Source organism: Schistocerca americana, chromosome 3 (genome assembly GCF_021461395.2).
Source record: "Schistocerca americana isolate TAMUIC-IGC-003095 chromosome 3, iqSchAmer2.1, whole genome shotgun sequence".
In the NCBI taxonomy this organism is placed as follows: domain Eukaryota; kingdom Metazoa; phylum Arthropoda; class Insecta; order Orthoptera; family Acrididae; genus Schistocerca; species Schistocerca americana.
In genome coordinates, this window is record NC_060121.1 from 652,548,165 (window position 1) to 652,564,662 (window position 16,498).

The 16,498-nt window shown below is 42.1% G+C and overlaps 1 protein-coding gene across 1 annotated transcript; it reads right to left on the bottom strand.

Annotated features, from left to right (window-relative positions):
- Positions 1-433: 433 nt before the first annotated feature.
- Positions 434-811, bottom strand: LOC124606281 (vegetative cell wall protein gp1-like). Its single transcript, XM_047138262.1, has one exon. It carries the CDS (start codon positions 809-811, stop codon positions 434-436), a length of 378 nt encoding a protein of 125 aa, XP_046994218.1.
- Positions 812-16,498: the final 15,687 nt, after the last annotated feature.

Consider the following 16,498-nt stretch of genomic DNA (forward strand, 5'->3'; position numbering starts at 1 on the left):
ATCACGGGACTGAGCTTCGTGATCACAGTGGTGAAGGTTGGTGGACATCGGGGAGGTTGAGGCTGATGGGGAGACGATGGGGTGTGGTAGGGGGTGAGGGTTGCACGTTGGCCAAATTGGATACGGGGGATACAGGAGAGGAGATCAGTGTGGAAGGAAGCATTGAGGGATTTGATGAGGACCGAGTCCTTGTGAGGAATCAGAAGGGAGATGGGGGCATTGGGGAAGTATTTCCGGATGGCGACGGTGAGGGAGCGGGCATCAAGGAATTGAGGGTCAGGATTGGAGAGGACAAAGGTGTGGGTGGCAGGCGTGGCAGGGGCGGGAGTCGGGGCCGCGTCCATGGGGGTGGGTGGGTCCCGGGGATTGGGGGTTTTTTTGGAGGAGACTCCGGGGGAAGGGTCAACATTCGGGCGCTTTGAAGGTTTCGTGGTCACGGCTGGGTGGTGAGGGGGCAGGGGGACGGGTTGCAGGGGGAGATGGCGGGGGCAGGACCAGCCTGAGCAGCGGATGACGCAGACGGAGGGGGCGTGGGCGTCACAGAGACTGTGGAACGTCGAGTCGAGATCCGTGCTGGCTTGGAGCCCGTCGGAGGCGGTGCAGGGAGCGGCGGAAAGTCAGTAGCTGTCGATGGGGCGACAGTGATAGGGGAGGAGGAGTTGGGGGTGGTTACAGCCGAAAGTGGCTTAAGGGTGGGGTGGACAGGGAGAGAAGGAAGGATGGGAAGTGGGGTGGAGGATGAGCTCCATGTGATGGTGGTTGGAGCAGCGGAGGGAGAGGTGAAAATGATAGTGGTGGTGGGTTGGGACATGGTGGCGGCGCGCGAGAAGGGCGGCGGCGGCGACCAGATGGCGGCGGAGGCGGGCACCGGCAGGCGGCGGCGGCGGCGGCGGGGGCGGCGGCGAGCACCGGCAGGCGGCGGCGGCGGCGGCGGCGGCGGCGGCGAGCACCAGCAGGCGGCGGCAGGCAGCGACCAAACGGCGGCGGCGGCGAGCACCGGCAGGCGGCGACCAGGCGGCGTCGGCGGAGGCAGCGGCGGCGAGGAGGACCGGACGGCGAGCAGTAGTGACAGCGAGCAGACGACACGGCAAGGAAATGGTGGGGATCTTCCACGTCGAAGATGCACCCTGAGAGTAGCCCAGGCAGTGAAAGTCTTCAGTGAAGAAGTGAGGGAATCCAGCCCTCGAATAGGCGCTCCAGTGCTTGCTTCATCCCTTTATACTGTTGTACCGCGCGACTGCGCATGCGGCCACAGATGCAAATGCGCCAGAGACGTTGGTCGGCGGCAGAGACGCGCATAATGCGCGAGTTGTATCTATGACTCCGCAGTTGATCTTTGTTGGCATATCGATATAGCATTGTGAGCTGCACTGTGACGACGTCTTTGCGAGTTTATTACAGCAAGTGCCGGATTCCAGGATTGTTGAAGATTGAAACCACTATCTCTATTAATTAAGTTCGTCGTCAAGCGAATTTCAATTGCCTCCTTTACTATCGAGTCCCAAAATGACGATGTTGTTGCCAAAATTTCGACGTTGTCATACAACATACTGTGACCATTATCAATACAGTGCTCCGCCACGGCCGACTTGTTAGGTTGTAAAAGACGTGTGTACCTCTGGTGTTCTGTACATCTTTCTTGGACAGTACGAGTTGTTTGTCCGATGTAAGAGAGGCCACATTCACATGGAATTTTGTAAACTCCAGATTTTCGGAGCAGCAAATCATCTTTGACAGAGCCCACGAGTGCAGCTGTCTTAGGTGGAGGACGAAAAATCACTTTTATTTTGTGTCTGCCGAGAATGCGTCCTATTTTTGATGAGAGGCTACCCACATATGGCAGAAAGGCCATGGATTTAAATGTTTCTTCATCTTCTTCTGCTTTCTTTGTGGCCTCTTTCGGTTTCATTTTCAGTGCCCTGTGTATTTGTTGTGGAGAGTACCCATTGTCTTCCAACACTCTTTGTAAGTGGGAAAGTTCGTCTTGCAGACTGCTTTCGTCAGAAATAATATGCGCTCTGTGAGTCAAAGTTCGGAGAACACTCATTGTCTGGGCAGGATGGTGGCAGCTATTTGCAAGTAAATACAGATCGGTGTGTGTCGGCTTCCTATATACTTCATGTCCCAAAGATAGGAATAAGTTAACTCAGGCAACTGAAACCGATAGTTCGGCGGAAATTAGTGGCGTCACTAATATATCTGGTCCGAAAGGCGCGTTTGTACTGCGAGCCGGACCCAGAAAACAACCAAATCACAATGTTGTGTCCAACATATGGGGTAAGTACCACTTCCCTGGTTGCAAACGCAGTCAGAGAGCAAAATATCATACGGCATCGGCAATTCGGTGGATTTACAACAGATAAAAATAAGTAGTCTGTAGGCCCTATTCACAATCATAGTGCTTAGTGAAATATTGATTGTGAAGCTTAGTCTACACACTTAGGTTTTTTATTGTGCGAGTTGTAATAATATCGTCGAAGTTATGGAAATTAGCACATGCAATAATTCTTTAATTAAGTGCTTGAGACATATACTTCTCAAATGCTTTACACTGATCTGCCAGAACACTATTATCAACTACCTTCTAGCCGGTAATGGATAACAGCAACGATGCGTCATGCCATGGAAGCAGTGAGGCCTCAGTACATCGTTGTAGGGAGTTGATGCCGCATCTGCACACGTAAGTCACCTGATTCCCATTGATTCTGGGAAGGAGGGTGATGAGCTCTGACGCCACATTGAATCACTTCCCCTATGTGTTCGATCAGGTTCAGATCTGATGAGTTGGGAAGCTAGCACATAAATTGAAACTCACCACTGTGTTCTTCGATCCACTCCATCACACTCACCGAGAGAGGTGGCGCAGAGGCTAGCACACTGGACTCGTACTCGGAAGGACGACGGTTCAATCCCGCGTCCGCCCATCCTGATTTAGGTTTTCCGTGATTTCCCTAAATCGCTCTGGGCAAATGCCGGGATGGTTCCTTTGAAAGGGCACGGCCGACTTCCTTCCCCGTCCTTCCCTCATCCGATGAGACCGATGATCTCGCTGTCTGGTCTCCTCCCACAAACAACCCAACCCAACCCCATCACACTCCTGGCCTTGTGACATGGCGCATTATCTTGTTGAAAAATACACTGACGTCAGGGATCATGATCATCATGTAGGTGGTCTGCAACCAATGTGCGATGCTTCTTGAACATCATGGTGCCTTGCATGAGCTCCACTGGACCCATGGAAGCCCACGTAAATGTTCCCCCGAGCATTATGGGGCCGCCGCCAGCTTGTCTCAGCTCTGCAGTACACGTGTCAAGGGGCTGTTCCCTGGAAGACGACAGATTCACACCGTCTCATCAGCCTGATGAAGAAGTTATCTGGATTCATTAGACCATATAATGCTCTGCCACTGCGCTAACGTCCAGCGCCTAGGGTTACATGACAATTTCAGTTGTAATTGCCAATGCTGTGGTGTTAACATTGGCACATGCGAGGGTAATTAGCTGCAGAGCCCTATCGTTAGGAGTGTTCAGCGCACTGTGTGTTCAAACACTTGTACTGTGCCCAGCATTAAACTCTGATGTTAGTTCTGCCACAGTTCGCCGCCTGTCCTGTTTTACCAGTGTGCCCAGCCTACGACATCCAACATCTGTAATGAGAGACGGTTGCCCAACCCCACAACGCCAGGATGTCGTTTCACCTTGATTTCGCCACTTCTTGAAGACACTCACCACAGCGCTCCTCGAACAATTGACAAGTCGTGCAGCTTCCAAAATGCCAATGCAGAGCTTCTGGGCCATCACAATATGACCTCTGCCAATCTCAGGCAGATCGTGCTCTTTCCGCCTTATGCTATATGAACCGTGCTTGTGTCACACACACACACACACACACACACACACAAACACTCACACACGCACACAGTGTGTGACGATCAAGTTCCCTATGTCAGTGTATTTTTGAACAACATAATGCGCCACGTCACAAGCAGTATTCAAGTTTAATTCAATCTCCAAGGGCCGGCCGGGGTGGCCAAGCGGTTAAAGGCGCTGCAGTCTGGAAGAGCGCGACCGCTACGGTCGCAAGTCCGAATCCTGCCTCGGGCATGGATGTGTGTGATGTCCTTAGGTTAGTTAGGTTTAAGTAGTTCTAAGTTCTAGGGGACTGATGACCTTAGAAGTTAAGTCCCATAGTGCTCAGAGCCATTTGAACCATTTTTTTCAATCTCCAAGGCAAAATATGACGACCTATAATCGCTGAAGAAATAATGTTCTGAAAATGCAAAGCTCTATTTCCTTGAAGATTACACATAATCAACAGTGAGGAAGTTGATGTATTGATTATATATAGTGCTTAGTGAAATACTCATTATGACGAGTACACACCTCGGTTTTGTGTTGTACAAGTTATAGCGTTGTAAAAATCATGGGAATTTCTTGCCACAGTTCTTAAGTGTGTGTGTGTGTGTGTGATTAATTGTTTACACCAGTGCTTAGTACATAGCCGTAGCATAATGTCCAAGAAATTGTAATTCAGATAAATATAGCAGTTGAAAAGCATAAATTTGAAAATTTGAGAAGCACGTATGTCATGTAGTTCATTTAAGAACTGTGACAACAAGAAATTCCCATAATTTTGACTCGCTATAACTTGTACAACACAAAACCGAAGTGTCTACTCACCATAGTCTAAGCACTATATATAATCATTACATCAACTTCCTCACTGGTGATTACGGGTAATCTTGAAGGAAATAGAGCTCGTGCATTTTCTGAACAGCATTTCTTCAGCAGTTATAGGTCGTCATATTTTATCTTGGAGATTGTAATTAAACTTGAGTACTCCGATTTTGGTAGTCTCTGGATTTTTTTGCCAATGATAACATGCGACTCCCAGGAACCATTGTAAGTGGTGCGATTGTTGGTATTTCTCGAAGCAGTTTCTTTAACCGCCATTTTTACAGCTACATTTAAATTTCTTGCTTTTATCTTCAGTGGACGTTTCTTTGTGTATTCCTTATTGTGAAACACAGATCACCATTTGTAATTGTCTTGGGAGTACTCAGTGACAATGAAGAGACTTTGTTTTATATGGGATCTTTTAAAGTGCTCATTCCAATCACTGGTTGTTTCAGTGTTGGCGTTTTGGATTATTAAATCAGTATCTTTGTCGGATTCCAAGTAACTGTGCACTCTAATGGGATAGGTTACTTTGATTGATCCAAGTGTTTTGTGTTTATGAACTACACTCCTGGAAATTGAAATAAGAACACCGTGAATTCATTGTCCCAGGAAGGGGAAACTTTATTGACACATTCCTGAGGTCAGATACATCACATGATCACACTGACAGAACCACAGGCACATAGACACAGGCAACAGAGCATGCACAATGTCGGCACTAGTACAGTGTATATCCACCTTTCGCAGCAATGCAGGCTGCTATTCTCCCATGGAGACGATCGTAGAAATGCTGGATGTAGTCCTGTGGAACGGCTTGCCATGCCATTTCCACCTGGCGCCTCAATTGGACCAGCGTTCGTGCTGGACGTGCAGACCGCGTGAGACGACGCTTCATCCAGTCCCAAACATGCTCAATGGGGGACAGATCCGGAGATCTTGCTGGCCAGGGTAGTTGACTTACACCTTCTAGAGCACGTTGGGTGGCACGGGATACATGCGGACGTGCATTGTCCTGTTGGAACAGCAAGTTCCCTTGCCGGTCTAGGAATGGTAGAACGATGGGTTCGATGACGGTTTGGATGTACCGTGCACTATTCAGTGTCCCCTCGACGATCACCAGTGGTGTACGGCCAGTGTAGGAGATCGCTCCCCACACCATGATGCCGGGTGTTGGCCCTGTGTGCCTCGGTCGTATGCAGTCCTGATTGTGGCGCTCACCTGCACGGCGCCAAACACGCATACGACCATCATTGGCACCAAGGCAGAAGCGACTCTCATCGCTGAAGACGACACGTCTCCATTCGTCCCTCCATTCACGCCTGTCGCGACACCACTGGAGGCGGGCTGCACGATGTTGGGGCGTGAGCGGAAGACGGCCTAACGGTGTGCGGGACCGTAGCCCAGCTTCATGGAGACGGTTGCGAATGGTCCTCGCCGATACCCCAGGAGCAACAGTGTCCCTAATTTGCTGGGAAGTGGCGGTGCGGTCCCCTACGGCACTGCGTAGGATCCTACGGTCTTGGCGTGCATCCGTGCGTCGCTGCGGTCCGGTCCCAGGTCGACGGGCACGTGCACCTTCCGCCGACCACTGGCGACAACATCGGTGTACTGTGGAGACCTCACGCCCCATGTGTTGAGCAATTCGGCGGTACGTCCACCCGGCCTCCCGCATGCCCACTATACGCCCTCGCTCAAAGTCCGTCAACTGCACATACGGTTCACGTCCACGCTGTCGCGGCATGCTACCAGTGTTAAAGACTGCGATGGAGCTCCGTATGCCACGGCAAACTGGCTGACACTGACGGCGGCGGTGCACAAATGCTGCGCAGCTAGCGCCATTCGACGGCCAACACCGCGGTTCCTGGTGTATCCGCTGTGCCGTGCGTGTGATCATTGCTTGTACAGCCCTCTCGCAGTGTCCGGAGCAAGTATGGTGGGTCTGACACACCGGTGTCAATGTGTTCTTTTTTCCATTTCCAGGAGTGTATATCATGGATAAAGCGAATCAAGGTATAATTTTTATTCTGGCTGGGGAAAGACTCACAAAAAATGTGCAAATGCAGACTGGAGACTGCAGATGACAAAAGCAAAAATCATAAAACAGTGACACAACTTCATGAGCTGTCTTTTTGGCTATGGTCTCGTTGTAGGTATGGAAGCACACTTCTCTGGAAGCGAGAACATGCACATTAAATACGTAAAAAGATGACTGTCTCTTGCAGTATACGTCATTACTGTTAATATTAGTCACTGGTAGAGTTTTCATGAAATCCATGCATATTGCCCCGCGTTCATGACTCTGCCTGGCTTTAATTTTGGCTTCACATTTTATTTGACAGAAGACTTCAGCCTTGCTGCACGAAATCTCAAAATCAAGAATAAAAAAATAGTTTTTAATAACTGTTTATGATTTGCTGAAGATTTTTTGTTATTACAAAATACGTAATATAATAACAGTAGACATTTATGTTGACAGGATAAAAAAAATATTTTATGTATGCCATAAATATTTTTATGTTTATTGGTGCAGTATAATTTCGAAGTTTTGTTAATTACGCTTTTAGTTTATTTAGAACAAGCAGAGATCGTTGTTTTGCACGTTTTTATTGTTTGTATTGTTTAATTTCAGTTATGGATATGGCTTTCCTAGAATGTCTAGAAGTCTAAGAAAAGGTTTAGGTTACCAGCACAACTAAACAAGGCTGGAAGAGAAAACCAATAGGCAAAAATTATCTAACATTTAAAAAAATTATATCCAGAGTGGCAGCAAAATAAATGATGGCTCTGAGAACCGATCATGAAGTACAGTTATAAAAGAAAACACAAAATTATCGAAGGATGATAATGACAAACAAATGTATGAAGTTTCTCAGTCAATTGGAAATAACAACACTCTTTTATCATCTGATGAGAACATTAAAAAAATGGACAGCTATGTGACAAACTCAAAAAGCGTTCTACAGACTGTGAGTAGAGATCAAGCTCTGTGACCAAGCATTTTAGGAGATATCAAAATATGTTTCTTTAGCAACAACAAGGTCAACCTAAACCATAATATAATTACAAATTTCCTTCAACTGACGCTGGTTGACATTTCACCAGAAATAATTATACACAAATTTTAAACAATGTAGAGCAAGTTTTACAAGACTTGTTAGTATATTGTCTTTCACAAAACTGTGGTTACTATTTGTGTTGCAAAATTATCGGCTGTGTAGTTAGTTCTCTTTTGAAGGAGGGTTATTGGAAGTCTGAAGACATCATCAAAACTTCGAAAGAGCATGAAATTTCTAAAAATCATATTCAGGGCCAAAAATCACGGCTAGGAATGAACTAAAGGTTAAATTGATGAACATCTATACATGTGGTCGCTCGAAGTAGTGTTAATGACGAAAAAAATCGTTGGAACAAGCTGCTTCTGAGAATCATAGCAGTTACTAAAATGCTTGGTAAAAGTGGTCAGGCTTTTCAAGGTATAAGTGACTTGTTGTTTGAGTACAATAAAAGTAATTTCTTAAAGCCAGTTAAGCTGCTATCTGAATTTGATACCATTATGGGAGAACACATCTGGAGAGCGCTAAAGAGAGAAGAGGCTAAAGCTCACTATCTCAGGAAAAATATACTATACTAGATAACAGATCTGCTGCAATAAAATTTTCAAGTCTCATAATATTTATGAATTTTTGAAAAATCCATTTTTTTCACAATTTTAGATTGAATTCCTGACATTAGTAAGGTAGAGCAGATAAATGATGGAAGAACATATGTTTCTTTCAATAAATTTGACACTGATGTTGAAATTAAAATTACTGAACGCCTCTTAGGATTCTTACCAGCAGCAAGATCCACAGGAAATTAAATATCTGATATTATAATTGGAGAACTTAATGAATTGAGTTTAATTTTACAGGATATCAGAGGGCATGAATATGATAACTGGTCCAATATGAGTGGTTATAAAGCAAGAATTTCAGTCTAGAATTAAACAATATAATTTGTGAGCATTCTGTGATACATACAGTAGTCAATCTGTGCACCTCATTGCTAATGATGTAGCAAAAGCATCCTCTGAAGCTGCCAATTTCTTCAGACTTATCCAAAAAGTGTATCTGTTCATTTTTGGCATCCATTTTTAGATGGGCAGTGCTTTTAAACCTGTTCAATATTTAACTTCGGAACTACTGAGTGAAAATATATGGGACGGTAGGGCAGAAGCCTTAAAGCCTTTGACATTCCAATTTGGTGGTGTATATGGCACCTGGTTAAGCATGTATAAAAATCAAGAAATTGATAGTTTAATAAGAGATGAGGCCTTGTGTTTACTAAATAGTACTAAACAATTTAAGTTTTTGTGTTCATTGTATATTTGGTATAAAATACTACATTTCATTAATACAATAACCCAAATGATTCAAATAAAATATTTTGATCTAGTCTTTTGAATTGGTCTTTTACAAAACTGCAAAACAATTTTTATAAAACTTTTATCAGATTTGTCTTTCAGTGAAAATATTATTAATGCAAAAGAACTTGCTACCAAAACTGATGGGAAGCCTAATTTTGGATCAACAATGATATGATACTGTATCAGCAGAATAAAGTGGAACTTCTCTTACAAAGCACAAGATGAACCCATCAAATATCCAAAAGAAAAATCTAGAATATATCTTTTATATTTTACAACCAATGACGCACTAAACACACTAGATGATTTTCAATTCTTATGTAGCATACACGATTTAAATACCACATCCAAATAAATGCTAATGAATGGGGTGGAATTAGCAGAGGAAGTTTTAGAAGTATCTGTGCTTTTGGGCAAAAAAGAAAGCAAATAAAAGTACTGAGCTTAATTACAAAGTTAAATTTTATCCCAAATGTTACTGTTGCTTTAAGAATATTGCTAACGATGCCAGTAACTGCACCAAGTTTCTCTTTATGTTATAATTAATTAACAGCTTTTATGTTTGACTGCTACACAAATCGTCTTAATGGTCTGGTCATTTTGAAAATATTGAGCTTGAAGTTGCCCATCAAGAAAATCGAGGAGATGCAATAAAAAGTTTGCAGAACTGAAAGTAAGAAAGTTTTTTTTTAAGATTTTAGCATAGATGATATTACCTTGTTTTATTTTCAAAATAATAACATATGAAAATACAAAATATTACATGTTTAACGATTTGTGGCTACGTACAGACATTTCTTAATATCTACTGCTTGATTATTATGAATGTTATATGTTTCTTTCATAATATATGCTTTTATTAAAACTGAAATTGAATGAATTGATTTTTATTAAAAATAAAAAACATGTAATTTTGTTTTCAATGTATGTACATTCTTAAGGGGCGGCAGTTTGTCTTTTTTTCGAGGGTGATGTAACTGCTAGAGCGGACTCTGATGCCTTCTCACATCATAACTCCTGGACCATCAAAATTGTCATGCTAACGAATGTTGCTGGCTGCATTACGTATCTTCATATGGCGCAATTTGAGGACACACAACACATCCAGGAACATTATCGAATGTGATCGTTTTGGTGTTTCAAGTGTGGGTAGTGTACCGAATCATTATTTTACTTTCTTTTTCATTTCTTATGTATAAGCTATACGTGAACTGAATGAGCTATAAACCAAAGACCCCGCCAAAAGTAAATTGATGAGTTGTTTTGTGGCAAGGATAATGTTTTGATACATCCTTAAATATCTGTATGAAACAAAGTAAGAAATACACTGTTCAATTTATTAATTCATGTATCTTCACCCTTTTGTTTTGGGAAGTTGTAGTGTATGGATGTATGCTTGGATCCATCATACCAGCATTGTTAAAAATTTATTTTAACTGTTCATTATAAGTATTATAAAAAGTTATTATAAAAGGAATATTTATTCACATGGTTATAAGTTCAACTCCTATCTGTTCATTATTTCACTTTCGACCAAGATCGTGCATCAAGATGTTCAGTGCAGACAAGCATAATTAAAGCCATGTCTGGAGGAGCGTTCCTGCAGCGACATTGTCACACTCAAGACTAAACACAATGGAATTAAGGATACAGGTTACTTTTCCAGCACAATATTATGCAAACATCAACACCTGTTTCTTTCAGGCGCTGTTTATAATATGTATGTTTCTCAGATTTTTTCGTTGATATCAGGTAATGCAAAGCCACTTTCTAAACAAATCAGAAGTATTTCGAATATTTTTGAAACTGCTTAGGGTTATTAAAAAAATTACAAAGAAATTGATGCATTTTTTTCCAAAATGATTTCTCAAATTGAGGTACCATTTAATCCAATGTTACACATTTGAAGGAGACCAAATTTGTACCAGATATTCATGACATGATGGCTGAGGTACTAGACCTATTTAATTCCAGTTATTATGTATAATACAAGGATAATAAAATATCACATCTTACATTTTAATTTTTAAAATTTTTTCCTAATAAAAATGTTATTTTTCCTATAATTTAATTGATTCTGCAATGAAGCTTAAGTCTAATACGTAAGTATTGACTATTGCAAATTACAGTAAACAAATTAGAGCAATGCTTTATAAAGCTTAGGAAATATTTGTACATGAATTCTGAAAAATACAACTTGTGGGAAATTGCAAATGAAGATATGAGTCCAATTAAACTGTGCCTCAGAACATTCTTTCAGCTTCATGCACCCATTGTCTGTCACACAGAAGCAATTGATCTTCCATATTAGAGCCACATTTTATGCCTACGTTTCTCAGGACTTCCAACCTTCCTATCATTTCATCATTGAAACATATCACTGCATATAGTACACCAACTTTTAATGTCTTTAGTCCTCCAAAAACATTGTTGGGTAATCTTTCCCATATGCAATGGTTGAAACTTTCATTTGTATTCTGAGTGCCCCCATGAAGACATTTACTAAGAAAAACAGGGTCACTCAGTTCGCTAAAAATTGGTTTTATTTAATCCATAACAGGCTCAGGAAGAGAATACTTATGATGGTATATTTGACCACTTTCTTTTGCTTTTTGGCAACCAAACAAAGAATCTGCTCCTTTAGCAAAAAATTCCGCAAACAGGGTGATCATCTGTGGACAACTTATGAAAGTAGGTGGCCCATACAGCTTTTCTCGTTGCTGTAACATCATTCAGAGGTGCAGTTCGTCTCATGGCTAGGACATAATAACTCTGGAGGATGTCTGTTTCAGTTTCTGCTGTTAATCTGCCTCAGCCAGACAGAGATTTTCCATCAAATAGCAACTTTCATTTCTCATAATAGCTTCCTCAATCTAGCACCTATCCTCTTATGCACATATCCACAACACTCCACTTTTGTTACGACGGTATCACCATAAACATTGAACTCATTAATTTTATCGAAAGCTTTCAAGTCCCCATCGCCTAGGTACTTCGTATATCTAACATTATAAATGGGCACTGACCTCAGAAATATTTTTAGAACTCCATCACACTCCATACCTCCACTATAACCATCATAATTCTTAGAACACTGATGTTCAATATATACTTCAGTGTTACCATGGCAGTCGTGGCAGTGTTAGTTAAGCACTAAACATCAACAACTTTTCCAATGTAACACTTACAACACCATTCAAGGAATGATGTCCTCGAGATTTCCATGCCCCACCAATATTTACGAAATTACAATGAAATCCAGACATTTAGATGCTTACAGGCGTTTATGAATATCAACGAGGACAACTGAAAATGTGTGTCCCGACCGGGACTCGAACCCGGGATCTCCTGCTTACATGGCAGATGCTCCATCCGACTGAGCCATTGAGGACAGAGGATAGTGCGTCTGCAGTACCATTATCATCACACAGTTGTTACTCACAGTGATTACAGACTGCTGATGTTTTTCAACAATATCGGAAAGCTCCTCATGAATGTGAAGTTCCATTTGCATTATGCCTAAGACAGAGAGAATCCTAAATAACAGTAAGAGGTTACCCAGCGAAGGGAAGAGTCCACGTATTGTCTCGAGTTCTTGTAGTTTGATATTAACGTAGTTCCCGATGGATTCACACTAACGTATTCTTTTGGCTAGCCAGCCAGTGTGGCCGTGCGGTTCTAGGCGCTTCAGTTTGGAACTGCGTGACCGCTACGGTCGCAAGTTCGAATCCTGCCTCGGGCATGTAAGTTCTAGGAGACTGATGACCTCAGATGCTAAGTCCCATAGTGCTCAGAGTCATTTCTTTTGGCTATCGGAATACTCATCTGGGAATTATCAAAGTTTAATTGCTAGAACGCTCAACTACCTTAATAACATCTCATTTTGGATTGAATATCACTCGGGAAGCGACGTTAATTTGACGTTTCCGTCCGTCTCCTGACGACTTACTGGATGATGTCTGAAGTGCACTCACAGTTGTGTTGCCTGCCGCATGAATTCTTACTTCCCACCATACGTTTTCTATATTCGTCTAAATTTCGCTTGCATTTGTTGATCCATATGAACGACCTCGTTACCTCTGCCCATATATTCTCTATCGGGTCGAGTTCCGGTGATCATGGAACGAACGGCAACAGCTTTATGATCTCTCGGCCCTGAAACCAATCTTGCATTGCTCTGATCTGATGGATGGGGCTGTGCTCCTGTATATAAATTATTATCTCGTTACTTCATATATTTATATTTAAATAAAATATTTGTAATAAGCACATAGTATTAGTATTTTCCGTAGAGTTTAAGAATTCAGGCCCCGTCATAGATAGGTGATCTAGAGTCAACAGTCCGAGTAGGAACGTGGTTTAGCGAGTCTATCATATGATGAGAGTCGTAGTCGGAAATCCACATTAAGAATTACTGGCTGAATCCGATTAGAACGATCAGGTATCCAACGGAAATCACAGAAATCGGATAATCTGAACGTCTGCATTGCAACAATGCTGCGCACAGAAATTCCTTTGATGGAGTAACAGGTGGCAACTGTAAGAAAAAATGAGGAATATGTCTACTAGCAGCAATGTAACATAATTATAACCTATATTTATGTGATGCAAACATTGAATCGAACAATACACACTTATTTCAGTGGTGGGAAGACACACCATATCGGATTTGCTGATGACATAATACTACTACTACTACTAATAATAATAATAATAATTCCGTATAAGGTTGTTAAATCCTCCATCGGGCGCCTCCTCAGGTGGCAGATAGCGGAAAACCTCCCAGATATGGGTGGTACAGAGGAAATCAAATACATGAGGTGGACCAATTACTAACCCAATCCTCAACGGCTATTCAACCCGTTGAACCCAAAATCCAGACACGTCTGAGTGAAAATCACAGGTACTCTTGTCACCGCTTGTTATCTCACTGCCGGCCGGTGTGGCCGTGAGGTTCTAGGCGCTTCAGTCTCGAACCGCGCGACCGCTACGGTCGCAGATTCGAATCCTGCCTCGGGCATGGATGTGCGTGATGTCCTTAGGTTAGTTAGGTTTAAGTTGTTCTAAGTTCTAGGGGACTGAGGACCTCAGATGTTAAGTCCCATAGTGCTCAGAGCCATTTGAACCATTTTGTTATCTCACTGAGATCGGCCGAAAATATTTTGTTCCATGGGCTTCAACCTCCTCTGGTCCTATCCGGTCCTGGTATTATCGAGACCAACCAATGGAACACAAGCAAACACGGACTGTGCAAGTAAATTCAGCTTTACCCCAGGTTGTACACAACTCGCCCGTCGACAGACGGCAACTGGACTTTCGGATTCTGGGGAGTCCAGGCTAGCACAGCAGAGAATATCGGAGATCTAGGTAAACTTCCCTACAAGCAGAAAATATTCATTGGAATACTTAATATCAATACATTGATTCAAACAGGAAACTAAGTAATCTGACATAAGAAATCGACCGTCAAAAAATTCTTATCCTTGCTCTTCAAGAAACCTCGCATAACGGAACCTATCTCATATTCAAGACCAAAACACAACAAAAGGTAGTGAAAGGTGCACCAATCTTCGTCATAGCATTTCTCGTACACAGATACATCATCAACTCTGTCAAAGAAATCACACCCATCAACAATAGACTTATGACTATGCGCATTCAGAGCCCCAGTAAAAAATATACCATCATCAATGTACATGTCCCCACCAACATCAAAAATAAGAGAAACCCCGAAAACTCGAAAAATTCTGGAACATACTCGAAAAAACCATAACCAAAATTTACCGAGATGACGTCAAAAATCTAATGGGAGACTTCAACGCTCAATTTGGGATAGAAAGAAGCCTATAGAAAAATCACTGGTAAAAATTCAGCACACCGAAACACTAACACCAACGGCACACGTCTGATTGACATTTGCTAACAATTCAATCTCAAAACGATGTCCACTCACTTTAGAAAAAAAACAGCCCCGAGGTAACATGCTTGCCTACCAGGTGCAAGCTGCTTTTGTTCGTCTTTCGAGACTCACTGAAAGTCAGATTTTTAATTCTGTTGTAGCAGAGCTACAGGCAGGCAGATAGAAACTCAGTAAGGGAATCATAAGACAACACTCGAGGAAAATTCGTCTTGCTACTTTCAGCACCGCTTAGTGTCAGAGCGAAAAACTTATGGTTCTGCAAAATTCATAAAACCGCTTTTGTTTTCTGCCTACATATTTTTTGTTGTTGTGAATACCTAATTTTATCTATGAACTGCCACATTTTATAATACTTGAGTATGATACATGACACGAAGTAAATTCAGACCTTTTCGAAGTCAAAAGTCGGTAATATCTTATTAATTCGTGTTAAAATGGGCACAATCGTCTTACAAACACTTAATACTTTGTTAAGATAGACTGCCGTCGTGATGTGTCTATAGTAAGTTGAATTTAAATTGTATTAGTACAGTGAATATTTTAATTGCGTTTTCTATTAGTTTATTGAACGCAATAGTAATCTTCAAACAGAAAGTAATCAGCAACAGTATATTCTTTCACAATATCTCAAACAATCTGACAATTCTAAAGAAGTATACAAACTCTATGCCTGTAGAAATCTACTGGTTCTAACGATGTCTTAAACCAGTGTAGTTTGAAGAGCATTTTCGTCTAGAAATGAATTGCCTTGACGGTTCATCGATCAAGAGCGCGAAAGGTAAAATTTTACGAGTATACGAAAGTCAGAAGAAGTGCCTGAGAGATGACTTCCCTATCAATCTTCTGTATAGTTTTGTTTCTCAGATCAACAGGGTTCGTTATCATGCAGTAGCACACGTGATATAGTTTTGCCGGTCGATTTTCTTACACTGCGACCAAAAGGTGTCTCAGTTGTTGGCAACATATTCCAGCTGTGATGGACACACCCTTGAGGAAGAATTCGTAGTGCAAAACCACTTTTGGAGCTATCAGATGGAAAATATTATGTTTACACTACTCTTTTCTCGGATTTACGTCTTTTAGTGGGGATCAGCCTTTCATTTCTTATTAGGAAGTTAACATTGCATAGGAATGCTCAATGAGCGACCTGATGACGTTCAAGCCAAATTGCAATAATAGTCACCCTGTTGAGTTTTGTTGTTTCGAATTAGAGCATGCAGTAATCCTCCACCAGACTTCTGAACCCTGCCTGTTGAATGCAGATGTCGAATGGTGGTTAAATGGTAAACAATCACTTATATCAGGAGTCGAGACTTCCTAAATGTGGAGAACCATTCATGCCAGAATGATCTTCGTTGAAACATGAATATCTTTTTCTGGCGTATTTTTCCCAAAAGCAATCGCTCCACACACTGTTCAAATCTTTCGAGCTGCCTCCACTGCATTCACCCCTCTGTTATACCAAAAGCAAATATTGTGTTGCAGATGTTACA